Source organism: Streptopelia decaocto (assembly GCF_964273445.1).
Source record: "Streptopelia decaocto genome assembly, chromosome: 1".
Taxonomy (NCBI): Eukaryota; Metazoa; Chordata; class Aves; order Columbiformes; family Columbidae; genus Streptopelia; species Streptopelia decaocto.
The window spans coordinates 151,128,197-151,148,477 of NC_138663.1; the positions used below are offsets into that span (position 1 = coordinate 151,128,197).

At 38.6% G+C, this 20,281-nt stretch overlaps 1 protein-coding gene across 1 annotated transcript in view; it reads left to right on the top strand.

Moving 5' to 3' along the window:
• COL4A1 (collagen type IV alpha 1 chain) overlaps positions 1-20,281 on the top strand; it is a 129,165-nt gene that overhangs the window by 63,824 nt on the left and 45,060 nt on the right. Inside the window, exons 3-15 of the mRNA XM_082043571.1 lie at positions 10,718-10,807; positions 10,898-10,942; positions 12,489-12,533; positions 12,640-12,702; positions 12,804-12,857; positions 13,003-13,029; positions 14,349-14,432; positions 14,548-14,610; positions 15,612-15,647; positions 16,199-16,240; positions 17,823-17,912; positions 18,518-18,553; positions 18,695-18,754. Of these exons, the coding sequence (XP_081899697.1) occupies positions 10,718-10,807; positions 10,898-10,942; positions 12,489-12,533; positions 12,640-12,702; positions 12,804-12,857; positions 13,003-13,029; positions 14,349-14,432; positions 14,548-14,610; positions 15,612-15,647; positions 16,199-16,240; positions 17,823-17,912; positions 18,518-18,553; positions 18,695-18,754 (735 nt within the window). The remainder of the gene's footprint in view (positions 1-10,717; positions 10,808-10,897; positions 10,943-12,488; positions 12,534-12,639; positions 12,703-12,803; positions 12,858-13,002; positions 13,030-14,348; positions 14,433-14,547; positions 14,611-15,611; positions 15,648-16,198; positions 16,241-17,822; positions 17,913-18,517; positions 18,554-18,694; positions 18,755-20,281) is intronic.

The window sequence follows — 20,281 nt, forward strand, 5'->3', positions numbered from 1 at the left end:
CATTTCCTTTCAGGTAAGTATAACAAAGTTTTACACAACAGTAGGTAAATTGAGTTGTAGACAACATAGCAAAGAAAGTTAACCCAAATGATGAAAATAATTATTGGCTTTCAGTAACAGGCAAAATCTTCTTCTGTGTCATCTTTAGCAACAGAAGAAAAGCAAAAGTAAGATAAAGCCAAGAGGAAAGCAACTTAGACTCCTGTCTGGAAGTCACTTTTCTATCCCTTAGAATATTTAACAGTAACTAGAATGGCAAAACCTACCCATAAATTTTGTAGCTCTTAAAGAAAGCATCTAACAGCTTCCAGTGAAGTTCAGCTGGAACATTTTTTAAGTGTTTTGATATGCCAACAAAAATAATTCTCACCAAGGCTTGTGTCAAAGATCAGTGTGCACAGTTAAAGTAAATAGTGAGGTGAGTGAGTGAGTGAATGCAGACGCTGGCATCAGATCGGATGTCCTCTTGCTCTTTCCTCATTTGATGCTCTCACTGACTGTAAACTGATGCAACAAAAGTATTTAATGTCTAGTTAGCAGAATATTAAGAGCTTTTGGGGGGGTTGGTGACCCTTTGTTTTGTTAGAACAGTTTCCTCGCCTGCCAAGCAAAGGCTGAGAGATTCTGTAGAACTGCAAAACAAACGGTGTAAGTAGTAGTGATGGAGGGGGGTCTGTAGTAGAAAGGGACACTCTGAAGTGCCCCCTGACACCGTCAGGAGTTAGGTGAAGAAAAGGGAAGAATATGAACAGCTTGTGCAGGGGAGTGGTGAACTGAGAAGCCAGTGCTGCTACCAGCTGCATGCAGCACCTTTAAGGAGATTTGTGAGTTAAGGATGCAATTGCAAACCTTCAACTTGAACTTGACTTCTGTCTGAAAACGTGGAGATGGAAGCTGGAAATCCAGCAAGGACACACACAGCCTTGTAAAACTCTCCAAAGGGCTCTCTTTAGGAAGTTCTAGGTATTAAATGTAATTAATTTATATCAATGCCGAGGCATGGGAACTGAGGACCACTGTTTATTTTGGAAGAAAAAGGAAAAGGATAGTGCTTGGCAAAGTGAAACTCTCCAGATGCAGGCAAAATACAAACCTTTGACAGCAAAACTGGCTTTGCACCCTACCTGTCATTGGGGACCATCAGCTTCCAGGTGGTGCCGGGGCCGGTGGCACCAGTGGGGAAGAAGTGTCCCCTGTCAATCTTGCCATTGTCCCAAGCTGTATCACTTCACCTGGGTGGCAGTCAGATACCTGGCAGGCACCTACTGAGCTGTAGACCACCAACTTCTGGTTGGAGTTAATGGACAAGTAACGATGCTGATATGCTTCATAATGTTAAAATAAGAAATTTTTTTTTTCATTGTTATTAATTATCATTACATCTTTGTTAACTTAATTAGTTTAGGCTGAACAATCCTAGAGGTACTACAAAAAGAAATTATATTGTAGTGCCTGTTCTCTAATGGATCTGGTTGAGTGAAGAGATTCTAGAAATTAAACTGAAGAAACACTGATTTACACTTTTGAGGCACCATGTTATCTCCCTGGTGGTATTTTCATGATAAAAAGTGAGAAGACAGAATATTTCTTCTAGCTTTTATGGAAAGATATTTTACTCCTATGCAACTTCCAAAATGTTTAAAACTTTTGAAATGCCATTTCAAACCTAACCTAAGAAAGCAGCTAGAATAGCACTGTCTAGAATAGTACTGTCTGTCATGTACTCTTTAAGATATGAGCTACTTCATTATGAGAACTTTATTGCAGTCTGTGCTGTCTAGGACCAGCTGCCCATGTTTTTACTATTTATGGAAGAGATTATTTTCTGTGAATATGTCCACGACAAACCTTTGGCAAGAGAATAAAACTTGCATGTAACGTCACATTTCATTCCAGGTCTAGGATCTGAACAAAAATAAATTAAAAAAACCTGAAAAGTTCAAGGCCTTTTTTTTTTTTTTTCTGCTGTTTCATCTTTAAATGTGAGCCTTTAAACAATGCCAAATGCAAACAAATGCTAAATAATTTTCACTAATGAAGAAGGAAGGGTGTGGAGCATTTTTACCCCTTATATTCTTGGACCCTCAAGGCTGGAAGTGGTTTAATACAATGTGCAATAAAACAAAGGAAGAGTTACTCAGACCTAATGAGTTCAACAGATGATTAGAAGGGGTGGGAAATATAGCACCCTTTTGATTCAACCTGTCTCCAGGTGCTAGAATTTCATTTTTTTTTACAGTGCAAATGTATTTCTCCTTCAAATATCCTCTTCCCTTGTGGTGGCCATAATTGATGTGAAGAGGCCCCTTGACCCACATCTCATGTGGGAAATAGGCTATGCACACCTTTGGTAAAAGGTTTGTGTGACTTCTTCCAACATCATGAGTTCTGTTGGTTTGTGTGTGTAGTTGTTGTTGTTATTTTTTTTTCAGAAATCATTAATAGTTTAAACATAAAGACAATGAAACACATACCTTGGTGCCAAGCTTTGTGCAGGCACACTTCCACAGTTGGAAAATAAAGTGCATTTGCCATCCATTGGCTTCTGCTCTCTGTTAGATTTGTTTTCATATTTGTGTCCTTCATATACCATGCCCTTAATCATGCTTTGAGGTAGACTACTCCTGGCTTAGATAACATTCAAACTAGGGGTCTTGTTTGTTATTTTTTTGTGAATGACTGAAAGGTGTATGTACCCCACTAAACTTTGGTGAGGGTTTTTATTCCTCTTTTTCTCTTTTTTTTTTTTTTTTTCCTTAATGGAGTCAAAACCAAGCAAATCTTCCAAGGAATAGTTTGCTGTCAGTACAAATACATTCCTCCTTAGCATTCTACCTACTTCTGGATCTGTACCATTTATCTACACTGGAGTAAAATATCATACAAAAAGTACGTTGACCAAAGACTCACAAATGTAAGGAAACAGTGAGAGCTTAAGTGTGTATATGGCTCAAGAAGTCCAAAAAAGTGAAATCTGTTGAAAAAACTGAGTACAGCAGTTGTAAAGTGAGGAATAGCTGTAATGTGAGGAAGAAGAGTAATAACATAAAGAAGGTCTGGTAAATTACTTGAGGTGTGCCATTACTTATAGTTGGTTTAAGTGAGATTGCATGATGGTGATAGGCAACCAGTTGCTTGACACTAATTAAATGGTGGCTAAGTCTGTAGCCACGACTGACTTTTGAAGGTTAATTTTATTTTGGTCAGCTTATTTTACGTCTTATTCAGCTTCTAAATCAAATTCAGGCACACTGTATATCCACCCACTTACTTGCACACCAACTAAGCACATACATACCGATACGTAGAGAAAAGGATAATCAAAGATTGTTATTTCTTTTTTTGTACTCCTGGGAAGCACTTAGCAGCTTCCTGAGGAATGCTCTGTGCAGCCATGAGGCGACACTGAAATATGCTTCAGTCTAAGCATTCTTTCATATTTAGGAGGCAGAGCCACAGACTCAGTCCCTGAGCCACAAACCTGAATAGCTCTCTAATTAAATGTTTATCCTGACAGATTCACTACTGGAGGTTTGGGTTCATTTTGTATCAAACTGCAGAGGTTCCCCCAGTGTTGTAAATTCTTGAGGCTGAGGAACGGATGCTTTCATTGTCGGAAGAATAATCCTTTCAGGGAGTGAAAAACCAGAGCTGAGTGAGATTTCATCATCTGGTGATCAGAGTGCAGTTTCCACCTCTAGGTTAACAGTTGGGCTCGATGATCTTAAAGGTCTTTTCCAACCAAAACGATTCTATGGTTCTATATGAACTGGCTTTTGCAGCGTAAGTGGCTGCTTCTCAGCGTTCCCACCTCACAGAGCAGCCTAAGAGCTGGTTTAACTGTGGGACCGAAGGAGTCCCACAGGTGAAAGTCACTGGGGAGGCAGCAAAGGGAGAAGGAGAGGGCAGAGAGGGCACGACTAGAGTGCTATTCCCCAGCAGCTGTTGGGGTAGCTCTTTGTCAATCTGTGTATCTCCATATAATAGAGCAGCTGTGGTAATGCTGGAAGTTGTGCAGGGGACTCATCCAGCCCACAGCCAGCCTGACAGCGGAGCTGTGCAGGTGATGTAGAACTATCATGGCTGATCCTTCTCTTAGTCGTGCCAAAAATGCTGGACTCATGTTTCCATGTGAGTAAGCTTTCTCAGATGCCTCTTGGCAGTGCAAGAATCCAGATTTTGCTGACTGTTCCCCTTTCCTCCCCCCAAACCCCTCTTCTATTTTGCATGCTGCCAGGGGCTCAGCCCCAAAACTTCTGGGTGAGCCAAGATCTTTACAGAGCTCCTACAGATTCTTTACTTGTCTCCACGGTTATGTTTGTATAATTAATTACTCTTTACTCTTGTGGCTCCAGAATTGTATAGCTATAGCGCAAATAGATTCTAATGCTGGAGAATGTGCAGGGGGAATTCTGTAATGTTAAGCATTCTTAGTGCATCTGAGGACGCCTGCCCTGTGAGCGTATAGCAGTAATTCTGTTTGACCGATATCCACTTCACAGTTTCAATAAAACACTGAAAATGGTAAGTGCAGCTGAGGACAAACAGATGATATTTATTGTACATGTTTATTTTAATCCTGAAAGATATTCAAGTCCAGTGCTCCATCTGGTGGTTAAAAATACTCTTTTGATATAGAATTTTATATTCCCCACCTCCATTTCTTCATTAATGTAACACTGAGCCAATTACAATTCTGTAACACGTGTTTAAAAGAGTGTGGAGAGAAACACAGACTTGAGAGTGCTACTCAGATCGCACAATAGTGTTTCCCACAGTGCAGCCTAATTACTGGTGTAACACCTCAAAGCTGGATCACTTGAGTGCTCACAGTTACTTCAGCTGAAGGAACAAATACAGACTCTGCATTCACCTCTCATGTGGCTCGGGACAGACTGGGTAGGAACCATCTAGGGCATTGCAAGTCTGTTGTGCATTGCTGTAGATTTTACGAGGTCACACTGGAGCATCAAGCTGTGATGAATGTTTTGGATGACAGGTTTTCTTGTTAACAATTTCATCTAGGCCTCAAACTAATCTCTTTCAAAAGCGATGCTTGAGACTGTTTCTAAAATCAGACTGAGGATCAGAGAAAAATATAAAAGAATGTTGAATTATCAGGCCTTCTTTTGGGAAACTGCATCCTCAATTTTCATCTCGAAGCAGCTGGATTTCTTTGCCACACATGCCCTTGGTGTTGTTTCAGTTCAATGAACATTAGCTTTTGGGAAGAGGAGAGCATGTGTGTTTGTGAGAGAGAGAGTTTAAGCTTATAATGACATTGGAATCAGCAGCAACACGTCCTATGCAAGGACACGAGTCGGACTTGATGATCCTTATGGGTCCCTTCCAACTCAGGACATTCTATGATTCTGTGATCCGAAGATGGCTTTTCTGGCAAAGTCAAGCATTTGTTGGTTCCCAGCTCAGTTCCTCTTGCAGCGAAGGCACAGCTGAGGAGGTTGGATGGATGAACTCCAGCAAATCCCATTGCGCTGGTGTGAGAAGCTGCTCCCACTGCCTTTCCGCCCTGTGTCCTGCATTGCTATGTCCTACTCACATCGGTTTCGGCAGCCTCCTGGCCACCTGATGAGCTCCTTGGCTCACTTAGGGCAGAGCAAGCTCATTCCATAAAGAAAAGTGAGTAAATTTAGTGAGCTGAACTTGTGTGGTGGAGGCTGAGGGAACCATACCAGCTGGTGTAAAGAAGGGTGAGGTGGCACCATCCCTTTAATAGGAGGGGGAGGAGAAGAGCCACCTTTGCTGGGCAGAACAGCTCAACTGCCTTTTGACATCTCTCCCTAAAACTGAGCTTTACGCCTTTTCAGCTGAAGGGCAGGCACGTGTCTGTCCTGCCGTCTCAGCTGCAGCATGATCGCTGGCAGAAGCAAATGAAGCATCTTTCAAATGGCTTTGGGAAGATCTGCACATTGTTACTCACCACGTGCCTGAGTCTCTGGAGAGCCTGAGAACATTGTATTCGTACAGGCCCAGACACCCTGTGAGCCCACACTTCTGGAAAAGGTTGATTTATGTTCATGTTACCAGTCTCTCAATTCTAAAATCTCCCAGTCCAGCAGTCCCTAGACAAAAAGATAGCGGAAATAATTTATAACGGGGTGGTGATTATTTCCTCCCCCTCAGCACTTCATTTATTACAGATGAATCTTCTGAAACTACTTCATATGACTCTCTTGTTTAGCTATTTGCAGTTGTTTCATGTGTCAAACAGCATTTAATGGCTAATTTGGAAGGGTAAGTGCCAGAAAGAACATCAGCCCATGCGGTTACGCTCTTAACAGGTTCACCTCTGTTTAGAAGTCGAATTCAATTGCTTTTAATTTGAACTATCTAATGGAAAGACATTTGGATGCATTTCACAAAAGCTGGGCTAACACAGGCATCTTGCTTGTTAAATGAGTGCAACAGCCACTGAGCACTTGTGTCTTTTTACATAGTACCTCTGCATTTTCAGCAGCTGAGTGGTAGAATGTTCATTTTTGTGAACTGAGTAATGAATTCTCCTTTGTGCTTTCTGACAGCTTGCATTGAATCAGCAGAGGTACAGATGACTTAGTTACATCTGTTTTAATTTTTGAGTCTCATGAATTGATTTGTAAGAAGCAGAAGCTCTTTAATATTACTTGCCAAGATTTTGCAGCTGTGAATATTGGAACTTGAACAATACATAGCCCTTGCAGTCGGAGTCTTGTGCTCTTCATGCGTCGCAGCTAGAGATCTCAGTGCTGAGCGAAAAATAAGTGGGGTAGCTGCGGTGATCTGGTGCTTGCCAATTTATGTAGTGTGGATGCTTAATCAGTTGCAGCACAAATGTAGTGCAAACACTATCTGTTGGGCTGTTTGGCTGGAACATTGAGCGAAGAAAGGAACTGGGCAGGCAAGCGAGGAAAGGATGCTGCTCAAGTATTTCCATGCAATGCAAAGCATCTTCCGGACATGCTTATGTCTGTACTACACAGCATAATAAGTGATACTTCATCTGAGCTTGGGGTTCCAAATGAGCCACTTTGGGTAGGAAAGCAGCAGTACAAATGTTGCTGCCCTGGTGATATCTGAGAGTTTGTCTACCCAGAGACATTAGGATAAGTGGAGCTCACATGACTTTACAGCTTCTAGATGGTAGAGTTTCTGTACTCTCTTGTTCAGTGTAGATGTTTTGAGACTGATAGAATTTCACTGTGATTTAGTGTAGTTTCACTGGTGCCAAAAATACTTCATTATGAAAGTTGGTACTAATTGGAGCAGGAGAATTGCAGTAACACCTTTGTTTATTTGTGCTGCTTCTTTCCTTACAAATCTTGACACACTATTTTTCTAAGACTATTATATTAATACAAAAAGGCAGTCTGATACTTGAACTAAATAAAGGGTCTGGAACCCAGGAGACATCCCTAGATCTGTTACTGGGTCTTGGGATAAGGCATCCTAACTTCTCTTCAGACTCTGTGGATGTCATGGAAGAGCAAGGTCCCATTAACTGTGTACCCCGAGACTGCACAAGTTTGGGCTGCTTACCAAATAATTACTTTGGTCTACTTACCCCAAACTTATTTTGCAGTAAAATCAAATGGGAAGGCAGAGCAGGGGAAGAGGTCTAAACAGTAAGTCCATGCTTCCCTGTTAAAATATGTAGCCAAAGTGGCAGGTTGCATGCAGAGAGGGATCTGGCAACTCTCTCACACACAATCACCTTTATGTTTCCTTACTTTCCTCTGGCAAAACACAGGCAAAAGATGAGTTCAGTTCCAGTATGAGAAACCATGAGCCTGCAGTATTTGGGATGGTACAAGCCTTCCACATACTCAGGAGTTATGCTCTCCAGGCCTTGGGACATCCAGTAGCTTGAGTGGATGTCCAGAAGTCCTGGCCAAATAACCAGTTATTTTTCTTGTAGCCTAACAGTTCAAACTGGTAAAATAAAATGTTTCTAGGGAAACCTGGATATATCTTAGCTTGAAATTACTTGGTATGGTCTCAGCTCTGCTCCTGCAGCTTTGTTTTACCCCTCAGACAGGACAGCCTGAGAATTTGAAGACAACCTTGAGAGAATTGACTGCGGTTGCCTTGGAAGCCCAAGTTTTTATTTGTTTCAAGTCTTGAGTTAACCTCCTTTGCAAGCTGAAGTGGTCATTACCTTAGAGAGCGATTTACAGGCACGTTAAGGCCCTTTTACAGTGCCAGAAGAGTCTTAAGGGAGCCCTAGACTAAGTGACAATCCAATCTGTAAACCTCAGTTTTATCTTTCCTTAAGAATGGAGGAAAGGCTATTTTCCTCTGTTGCAGGGTGCAGTGGTTCAAAGTGTGTTGAAATCTTCAGACGGACAGAAATCCTGAGTGCAGAAGGTATTAGTTGTGTTAGACATGGCTCATATTTCTCCCTGGATGTCAAAATAATCTTGTTTTCTTCTCATTTGCATGTGTTATGCTTTCCTTCAGCAATGAAAAACCCTCTTTTATGTACTTGAGTGTCTTCCTCCTTAGTCCATCTCCCAGAAGGTCATGAGTGCAAATGCCCAGGGTTTAGTGTGAAATCCTGGTCCGAAGTGGCTCAGCTTCTGATATGGCAGAAATACGCTTGTTCCTGCAATGCCAATTAACCAGCCAAAGTGTGGGTTTAAGAACCTCAGCAATCTGTTAAACATTTCAGAGAGCCTTCAGATTTTTAATTACTTCAACGTTTATTCAGAAGCTTGGATCCTGATACATTCTTCCTTAAAATGTTTCTCAAAACAATTTTAGTTACTTTAGAACTTGGACTTTGTACCTCATACAGCTGACCTAGAAATATATTTCTTCAGCTGTTCTACTGTTTGCTTTGTTTTGCAGCCTTACACACTACCTCAGATTACTAGCAAACTTTATTCTCAAATTGTGACAAAAAATACTGGGGAGAACTAGGGGAGATCATACCTTTTGGGCATTTCAAGGAAAAACTGACTGTTTGCCTCAGAAAGTACCATTTTATTGAAAAAAAATTATTTTTGTGTGAAGAAAGAGAGGAGGAGCAGCAGGAAAATTTTTCCTGCCAGGAAATTTTAATAACGAGTATTATTTTGATTTGATTTTCTCATGCTCTTATAATCTCATTTATAGTTTTCTCCCCTCCTTCCTTCTGCTTTTCTTACCTGTCAATCACCTCTCTTGTCTCTTCATCTTAACAAAATCCTGGCCAAGGAGCTGAAAACCCACATCGACCCAGTAACTCCACAAATCTTCCAGTTCCTCCTATCTTCCAAAACTGTGATGGGTAACATGTCCGTGGGTCATCACTCGATTTCCACTGACTTCATATCGTAATCTTTTCTTCACAAGATGCCTGTTCTACTTACTTGAAGAGTGAACTCTGCAAGACCCAGATGTTCTTCTCTTGTGTGTTCAGTCATCAGCTGACCCCTGCAAGTTACTGGCATATTACTGGGAATCTTTGTCCTGAGCAAACAGGAGAAAGGTTTCTTGCTATTCACCTTCCTAAAATCCAAATACTAATTTCTTTGTTAATTACAAATAGCAATCTCATCTCTCAGTGTTTTGATGAAAATACTTAAATATTGTTTTGAACCTTGTTGCTTTTATTTTCTTGTTGATATCCTTTGAAAATTGGTCTGTGTTTTGAGTTTCTAAAACAGGCGCCATGTTTTTGAACCACTGTCCAAGCTTGTATACCTTTTCCTTTTTGCAGTTGCTCACTAATGCTTTATTCATCCAATATTCCCACATTTTTGGGGCAGTATGAAGTGTTTCTCCCTGTTTCACACCACAGCTTGAATGGACAACTCTGGTTACTTCCTACATGGAATGTTTGGCTTTTCATTTGCTTGATTTGCTGTTTTCATACTTTGAGGTGCAGAATTTTTTCCCTCTCTGCTGTGTGTAGATTTTGCAGCCTTTATTCAGTGTTCTTGGTTCCACTGGGAGTCCAAGTGTAGTGGATGTGTAATCACTGCAATATTGATCTAGGGTGTGGATGAATTTTCTGCCTCTAGATGTATCTGATTTAAATGCATTTGGGGTTGTAGGGAGAGGGACAGCACAGAAAACCGAGATGTCCCATACAACATTAAAGAAGAACCTAAAGGATGACACATACAATCTGTGTGTTTAACTTCTTGGGAAGATCCTGTATCTTGAAGCATGCTGCCCCTGAACCACTCTGAAATTCAAGTCTATGTGACAAGCTTATTCTCCAAAATCTGCTGTTGTGAATGATAAATAAGAGGAGGGGTGGTATTGGCCATTCTTACAGTAGTGAGTGAACAGTGATATTTGCAGTTTTCAGGAATTTAATTGATGATTTATGGTATTAGATTTTCTACTAGGAATTAGTGGTATGTCTATGGCAATGCCAATAAGTCTTATTAGAGGGAAAGTGATAGGTCTTATTAGAGGGAAAGTGGTCTTCCTGATACCAGAGGTATAAACATGCTATGAACAGTGCAGGAGACAGAAAAAAAGATTTCATTGACATTCAAAGGGTTCTTTTCTATGATGCCACACTCAGCCTCTGCCAAGTTATTATTGAACCAGAAATATTTGTTTATAATAATCCTTCTCTCAAATACCAACATGAAGTGTTTGCTGCCACATGTAGCATCTTACCACCTACCAGGTTTCTTAAGCACAGAAACAGGAGATATGTGGGTTGCTTGAAGAAGCAGCTTCAGATGTTTAGTTGCTAATGAGTTTTCTTCTTCCACAGGGAGAAAGAGGCTTGCCGGGACTACAGGGTGTGATTGGGTTTCCTGGAATGCAAGGACCTGAAGGTCCCCCTGGGGCACCAGGTCTTAAGGTAAGAACTTAAACTTGAATATTTAAGACACTCAGATTTCACTAAATTGTTGTCCCCAGCCAAAACAAAGCTATCTCTTTTCCTCTGCAGGGTGATACTGGAGAACCAGGACTACCAGGAACAAAGGGAACAAGAGTAAGTTCTAACTTGCATTTTGCAATTCTGATGTCTGTGCCTTTATGTGTCTTTAACTTTGTAGCTACTTTCAAGTGCAAGATGAGGGTCAATCTCTTATTTGAATTAGTCAATAACATCCCCTTGTGCTGCACAATAATTTCAAAATTCTAGCTTTTACCTTTGAAGTTCTTTCTGCATTAGGCAGTCGGTGCCTTTGTTCATTTGCATTTTCACCTAGTACTTACCACTGCATCAACAGCAGTGGTTTTCATATGGCTTTGATATCTTTCTGACATACCAAGAAGCTTTTTTCCAGCTTGAATATGCACCACCCTTATTACCTCATGCAAAATTCTCCTTTATGTTTGCCATCTAACCTTCTTGAATCATGCAGCAGAAAAGCTGTGAGCACATACATGTTAAAAATGTGCAGAAGGTGCAGAGCCAAATTACAGCCAGGGACAAAGATCTCTTGACTTTGCTAGAAGAGGCTCTGAATATGCCTGTAACCTTCCTGTTGTCATTTCTGTTTAATGTGGCACTTACACAATACTTATTTTAGCACATAATATTAGCCAAGGCTGTGTCTTCTGGGGTTTTGTGAGGTGCCAAGTTCATTCCGAGCATTTTAACATTTCGCAGTGTAATGGTGAAAGATTCAAATAACTTGCCCAGTAGTGGTGCATACATTTTCAGCTATACCCTCTTGTCCACAGATTTTCCAAATGCCATCTCAGTTGCTGCAGCACATATAATTTACTGAATCAACTGCAGTTTCTGAGCTATTAATGAGGGAGTATTCTGCTAAATCAAGAAATCATTATTTCAGTTTATGATGTTCATGATACCCTGGCATATCTTGAATGTTAATGTAAACTGACATCTCTTGGCAAATGTATTTGTGTGCTATGGTGCAAGTAGACTATGTTTTAGCAATTATAAAGTTCTGGAAGATGCAAATATACTGTCTGAGCACAGGATTGCCATACATCTTTTCTGCTTCATAATACATGTATTAGGAAATACTGCATGAATAAATAAGCTGGTAGGATGAAAATGATGTGCAAAGTCAAACTCATGATTCATTACACTGAAAAGCTGTTCAAGGAGAAAGAGTTATCCCAAGCCAGTCTTTTTTTTTTTTTTTCTTTTAATAATAAGGATGAATTGATACACTGGTGTGGGTGATAGAAGATAGAGAAGCATCTTTACAGTGTGTTAACATCCTCTTCTGCTGAAAAGTGGTGCCTACAGTAATCCTCATTTTGGGAATGATGGTTATGAGAAGACAGCACCTCTGTATTCCTTTTTGCCTGCACATAAGACTCTGGTCCAGTTCCTGTTAAAGGAAATAGAAATAGAAATAGAAAAAGTTTCTTTAAATTATCAATTACTAAAGTGCCATGTTTGAGAGATTTTTAAGATTAGAGTTATTTTGTCAAGAAAGTTTAGAAGAAACTGTTGCTTGTTTTTCAACTCTCACCACTGGAGGCGCAACTCAGGCTGCATCTCGTCATTGCTGTTTTGTGGGTTCGTCATTTCAGTTTGTTTTTGTTGATTGCAGGGCCCCCCAGGAGCATCAGGCTTTCCAGGAAACCCAGGCCTTCCTGTACGTATGAAGTATATGTTTTTTTTTACAAAGAATATCAAAGTTTTGATCGTGTCAACTGACCTGGATTATTGCTAATATTGCTAATTTATTTCTTTTAATGTAGGGAATTCCTGGACAAGATGGCCCTCCTGGTCCACCTGGCATTCCAGGATGTAATGGCACAAAGGTGACATTTACATATGTTCATAACAGCATCTCTGTGTTGAAAGAAAAGCATCCCTCAAGCATACCTTCCCTAAACAAGATCAATTTCTCTGTTCCCCTCAGGGTGAAAGAGGTCCAGTAGGTCCCCCGGGTTTACCAGGACTGACTGGGAGCATAGTAAGTAGATTCTTTCATGCTTGCTTCACTTGTTTCAACCGCAATTCTTGAAATGCAAATATAACTATATGAAATGATATGGAGTGTAGAATGTAAAATATACAATACTGAGGAAAAGTAACATTGAATATGTCTTTTTCCACAGGGACCCCCGGGACCTCCTGGAATGAAGGTACATTTTACTCTAAGTCTTTTCATATCCTGCTTCTAACAATAAGAATTAGGGTGAGCTCTACACCCTCTAAGACCAGCAGTCCTTACTTAAGGACCGAAAGATTGTACCCCCATGTTTCACTTTGTACTCTATTCTTCAGTCCCACTAAATAAAGACATCCAGTTAACAGAAATGGAATGTATGTGTTGTTCCATGAAGGTCTTAAAAGTGTAAGTATTACATGGATTACAACAGAAAAAAATAGAACATATCATTAATTATGTAGAAGTAGTATAGTGGCCACCCAATTGTGCATAAAGATTTGGATAGATTTTATGGTTCAAATATTTATTCTGGTGTTGACATTTCATTTATCTAGTGTCAAATAGATAATGTTTGTAGAAGAAGGTCATATGCCCACAATATGAGAAGCATCAAACACATACTGAACAGTTCTCATAAAGAAAAATTTAAACTAACTAACTAGGTATCTGAGTGTGTTTTGTGAGCTGCAGAATGAAATACTGAATATCAAGAGAGAACTTTTGCTTTTTAAAATGAACAGATATAGTTTGGAACTGTAAGCTAAATATGTCTAAATGTAAACTCATATTTGTAATGAAATTACTACTTGAAGCTGTAAAATACCCTTTTCTCTTTTTCTCACATGAGAACAACTGACTTGGTCTATAAACCCTGAAGTACTTGAATGTTTCTTCCCTAGGCAGGTGTGCATAGGTACTCAACTCCAGAAATAAAATCACTTGCAATTTTGCAACTTGTACAAAAACACAGGAAACTTGGGATCTTTTGCTATCTAAAAAAGACATGAAGAAGTGGATAATTATCAGAAGAGTTTTTAAAAGTAGGACAAAGTGGGTTCATTTTTTGAAGAAAAATGAAGCCATAAATGGCTGTTATATCAAAATTAGATACAAGTCTGAAGATCTCAGCCTGGAAAAGAGATTGTGAGTTTACCACTTCTCTCAGCAGCCAGGTCAGATGCCCCAGTTGAGTGATGACACTGTAATAGGGATAGATTTGGTGGGAAAATCTTTCTAATTACCCATTACAGGTTAGAAAATCAGAGTATGATGGAAGATTTGATACTGGAATCTCTTCAGGTGGCTTTAAAGGACATTTGGAAATCAGGGTCCTAACTTTTAATATCTCTTGCTATGTTTCAGCTGAATTAAAATAAGTAAAGTGACTTTTTAAAGTTAACTTTCCAAATGATTCTGAACTTCACATAGCTCAAAATTTCATCTCAATGTGAGTGGTTTTGAATGTATCTGAATGGGTGTTCAAGTATTATTCTTTTTCTTTTCTTATTATAGGGAGATCCGGGTGAAGTGATCGGTCTTTTACCTCCTAGTTTGCTAAAAGGTGATAAAGGCTTTCCTGGCCAACCTGGACTACCTGTAAGTCTCAATGATATTTGAATAGCAGTGACTTTCAATTAAAATTGTATCAGTATCATGAAATTGCCAAATAAATATCCCTGCTTAATTACGCCATTTTAATTTTTTTTTATAGGGCCCACCTGGAACTCCAGGATTTCAGGGAGCAATGGGGCCACAAGGGCCTCCAGGAGAACCAGTAAGTTTCCTCTCATGGTTATTTGCACTTTACTTACAGAGCTTTATTATAAGAAAGTTATACAAGGTTTGCATGGCTGGTGTTTGTTGGGATTTGGGAAGGATAACCTGTGGTTCCAGGTTTCGTGTTTAGCCTCTTGCACTCTACCATGTCAGGAATGACTAGGTAATGTGGGTTCTCAATAGCAGCTGCTCCTACAGTCGTCTTCTCTTCTTGCAAGTTTAGAGGGTATTTTTGTGTGGGAGGGGTTCTAATAATTATTCCTCTTATTCCCTCTTCCCTCACTTTATAGAAAATAAACAAACCTATCACAGAGATCAAAATCAAAATGTTTGCTGAGGTTATTCTCATGGGCAGCCACAGTAAGCAGTACTGTGGAAAGCAGGACATCAACTATCTGTTATTATGGTGATGGCCAAATGCTTAAGGCATTTCAGCTATTTGAGATTTTGACAGGTCTAACAGATACCCAGTGTCTTCTCTTCCTGTGCTGGTTGCAGGTGACAGTAGCGGGGATCAGTTACTTCCTTCTGGTGATAGTCCACCCAGTGTTTCTGGCTATTTTTGGCTACACTTGAGCTGTGTGAGATTTCTTACCCTCTTGAAGAAAACTGAAAGTGTTATAAAGGAAAACGGTAGTATAGTTTAGTCAGCATTTGCACTTGCTGCTGTGAAAAAGAACAACCTTAATGAAGGAAAAGTGAGGACTAATATTTAGCATGCAAAACTGTAAAAAAAAAAAGTCAGCAATAAAGTTGTTTTACAGTGCAGTACCATAGACTTGCCTAGTTGTTTAATTGTGAAACACGGTCTGATGAGATATCTTGGACAGATTCTGTTTGTTTTTGTTATTTTGTTGTGAGTTATGCACATTAACAGAAAAAGACTTTACATCTTGGGTTAATGGGAAGATTTTCATTATTGCTATCTTATAGGATAAGGCATTATTCCACCTAGTCTACTATATAAATATATATGTGGTAAAATGTACTGTCTTGTAGGGTCCCCCGGGGCCACCAGGACTCCCAGGCGAGAAGGTAAGACTCTTTTTATGATGAAGATTAAGTCTATTTGTTTATTTGGCATATCAAATTCCCCAAAATCTGGAAACTAATGGTCCTAAAGAAGTGGGTTTTTTATACTTTGGCATCTGGTTTTATGTCTTAATGGGCATCATAAAGAGAGATTTTTAATGCATTTTTTAGTTGCCTTTTTTGTTTTTTCCAAATTTGTTAAGATCTGTTATCTCACTTAATCAAGTCAGGAGTAATTACACCATTCTGTGATTATTTGAACTCCTCTAAGAATTTCAAAATTTTCAGTCAAATGTTCAACAAGAGCATGCTGACAATAAAATCTGCTAAATTTCATTCCATTTTTTCACAAATTGCTGTGATGCAGGGCTTAAAAAACAGCAGGGAGGTTAGGCTGTAATTACTTATTTGTTACACACATGCATTTAAATGACGTATTCTGTCTTTTGTATCTCCTCTTAACTTTTGCTGTGTGCAAAATACCTTCGTATGTATGTATGCATGTATACACTGCTGATGAAGGTTGGCTAAGTATGTGTAATTTATATTTTCAGGGCTATATGGGCTTGGGCTTTCAGGGTCCCAAAGGTGAAAAGGTGAGTCTCTTTTGAAAACTTCTAGAGAACAATTGTCAGAAATATTCTTGGTACTTTGTTTTAAATAAATAAACTGTAGGAATGAATCTATGGAGTAAATCAGCGCAAAGACATAACTTTTGGAAGACTTGAGTAGATCTGTAACTTTTTGCCTGAAGGAACAAAAGTCCTGAACTGTTACAGACCTTGTTATTGATGATGTTATACCTGACATTTATTTAGGTTATTATCCCATTTTTCAGCTGTGACTAGTATCAACTTCTTTAGTTTGCAGAAACAATTTGTGTATTAGTACTCCCCATGAAATTTATTTGAAATTGGTTTAACTCTGAGGGATGAGATTTAATTTGTTGTCCAGAATTATCAGAATTAACTGTGGTAGGACTCTTGAGGGCCTGTCTTCCTTAGTTTGTATCGGTAGTGTATGCTTTTGAAGCAGATCTTTCAATTGTCTGCTTCTACTGTGTTTTAGCTCAACTGGGAGCAGTTTTCAGAGCACACAGACCAGTTTACTTTTGAATAAAACTAAGCCAAAAGGTCTGCTCCACGTTCTTATTTATTCTCTCAAGCAGCATCAAATGGGATTACCTCCCATTAAGCACGTTGGTTTAATGTGTTACCTGTCCCATCGATAGTGCCTTACGTTGCGTTTTCAGGGTCCAAGAAATGCATGTAGTCATAGGTTGTTCAGTAGATTGATAATACATCTGAGCCCTTCTCCAGAAGCTTCTCATGTCATTGGCAAAGGCCTTTTGGAGTATAAGTAAATTAGGTTTGGTGTTCTGTTTTTGGTTTGGTATTGTTTTGTTTTGTTTTGTTTTAATCCACCACCTTATTTATCTGTTCTAAGCCACAGTATTCCTAATGGATAGAATTTTTTGCGACATGACACATAGTTGAGATTAACTTGTTATCATAAAATTTCTTGAAAAGTGGTGACCGTAGAAGTATGTGGAGATTTTCTGAACTCCTCAGGTTTGTCTGGCAAAAAATAAATGATATTACTGCTTAACAGAAATGTATCAAGCATTTTTGGAGGTGTTTTACTGTAAAAGATAGCGCTTTTGCATTATATAAGGAGATGAGTTTCTGACCATGCTATGGACACAAACATATTAAAATGTGCGATCCACAGTTATTATCTCGAAGTTGGCGTTTACAGACCATTTTAAAGCTGATGGAACACTATAAACTTTGACTAACATTTTCCTTTAGGCATTGACTTTCTGCACCTGACCTCTTTCCTCCTTATCTCCTTCTTCCTAAAGAAGGCACTAAAGAACTTCTGTACTATTACAATAATTAAGTGGATATGTTCCTGATATTCAGTGTTAATCACTCTTCACCCTAACAGGAGATTCAGAGATTTTTCTTCAGGGCAGTCTCTGTCTGCTACCGATTATACAGTTGTGTCTTCTTTATCTGACTGATTTTGCTGAAGTAAGAATTAAAAAAAAACCCAACTTTTAGCTATATTTTTAAAAGTGAATGGTAGTTCTCGTTAGTGTTATTTGTCTTAGTAAAGTTTGTTCTCAGTGTCAGTATTGTTTTAAATGAGCTATCCTGGATTTGGCGTTGACAGGGAGAACAAGGAGTAAGGGGTCCACCAGGCCCACCAGGCCCGTCACCCCACATGAAAGAAAAAGGGAGTGAAATCATAAAGGGAGAAAAGGTAAGACCTTAAATGATTAATCTTGTTGTACCTTCATTGAAATATGATCAAAGGAATTAGCAAACAAAAGTAAAACAGGAAAAAGAAAATATTAACTCACCTATAACCAGTTTTTCAAAAATTTTTCCGTTTTGCTTCATGAATGAATTTGGATTATCTCTCTAGAAGTTTCTCTGGAAAAGTATATCATAAATGCATAAGTAATTACATAAATAAGTAATGCATACAGCAGAGGACTTTCTGAGGAAGTAGGATTGATAAGCATAGCCCTATAAACACCAAATATTCTACAAATTTGAATTAAATATCTTATACTGGACTTTTCATGTACAGAATCACATTCATGGAATCTGAGAGCTAATGAATTTTTTCAATTACTGAATGGAGCAGTCTCAACAATATATCCTAATATAATAAACTAGCTTAATGGATTCACATTTTGTGTTTGTCTAATTTCCTGCACATCATACTCTTAGACATAGTTCTTGAAATGGAGAACAGGTTTAAATGTGCTTCTGTTGTGAAGAATTAAATGATTTACAACCTAAATGAATAATGGTTAAGATTTTGCTTACTAACTTACATTTTTTTAATAATTTCTTTAGGGTGATCCAGGTGAAAAGGGTGAACGGGGAACCCCAGTGAGTAGATTTTTTTTTAATTACTATGAAGATTGTGAATAATATAATAATGGCCCTGACTATCTGTATAGCTATTTGATAAATGTGAATTTACTTTAGAATCTGGCGGTATTATTAATCTGGTATATATTTATTTTGTAGGGATTTCCAGGTTCTGGTTTCAAAGGAGAAAAGGGTGAACCTGGGAAGCCTGGTCCACGTGTAAGTATGCTCAACTTTATCAATACCATAATTGCAGTAATTTCATTTTTTCCATAAGCTAATTAAACTTGGTAATCATTAGTGAAATAGCAAATTTGATGTATTTCAAACAAGCAAGTTTTGCTGTAGTACAGGTGTACAAGTCAAGGTAGTAATAACATACAGTACTATTAGTATGTAACATACTTTCAGATAGCTAAAGACACCTAAGAGTAGCTTTCAGTGCTGAAGGCAAAAGCAAGACTCGCATTGATCACAACTGGAGCAAGATTAAGTTGTTCCAGAACAGAAGGAAAAGCAAAGCAAAACAAATCACTCTGTAGGGGTGAGTTCAGCTAAATGGAATGAGTTGAATTTATTTCAAATACTCCTATGTGCAATCTACAAAATAAACCTGCTTGGCCTAAAGGTACCTTTTGTTGCAAAGAAGAGGAATGGAGGAAAAAAATTAAAAGACTAAGATATGTTTGCTTGCTGGTTTCTAGCCTGACTGTAAATGCTTGAGGCCACAAGATCTGTTACATGTGCCTAGTCTGATCCATACAACTTCTGTACAAGTCACGCTATACCTTTCATAGCTGAGCTGGTGGCAAAACCATATGTTTTCTACATGAAAATGTGTCTAAAGCATTGTTTCTCTAATTGTGGGTCTTCATGAGCTCTTAGAAAAAGACCCAGCACATCTACAGGCATTGAATTCTACTTCAATCTGAACAAGATAAAATCTTCATCTCTAATATACTTCAAGGTCAAATATTCTGTCATCCTTTCAGTAAAGTCATGTGATGGGTTTATCCTTGCTATCATGTATGTATTTTAACTCTTACAGTAAATGAGTACTTGAAAGCTGGAAGGATGGGGAAATATTGACCTAGAACTTGTTGAGGAAAACAGAACATCTTTGAATTGTTCAAAAGTGTAGCTTTCAGTTTCTGAAGAGTTCCCCGGATAAAGTTGCTAAGATATTTTATATGTAATTGTTGTTGTTGTTCAAGGAAATTATAGCTACTTCTGAAATTATTATATGGCTTGAAAGAGAAGCAGATATTAAGATTAAGATATTAAGATATATTAAGATATATTAAGATATTCTGGTTTCATGGAATGAAACCAAATGATTAATTCCAATCACAGTATACATCTGAAGACTCTCCTGACTTTACAGTTCATATTTTTAATTAATCATTAAAAATTACTCATAGCCCTTCTTTATAAGATACCATAGCTGCACACTTCAGTGGTGGTAGCCTGTTCACGTTGATTGTATCATTTTTATCCTTCAATTGCATTGTTTTAGATTCTTTTTTTTTACCTAAAACTGATGGGATTATTTTTTAGACTGAATTGCATGCACTGTTACTTTGTGTATTAAACATATAAATTTTCTTGGGTTTATGGGTTGTATTTATATTGATTATGATATACATACATGTAAGGACTGTGACACCAACTAAAAGCCAGCCTCTAGTACATTAGGCTACAAGCCTTGGTGCCAGTCCCTTTGTAGTCCGTAGGAAGAAGAAAGGA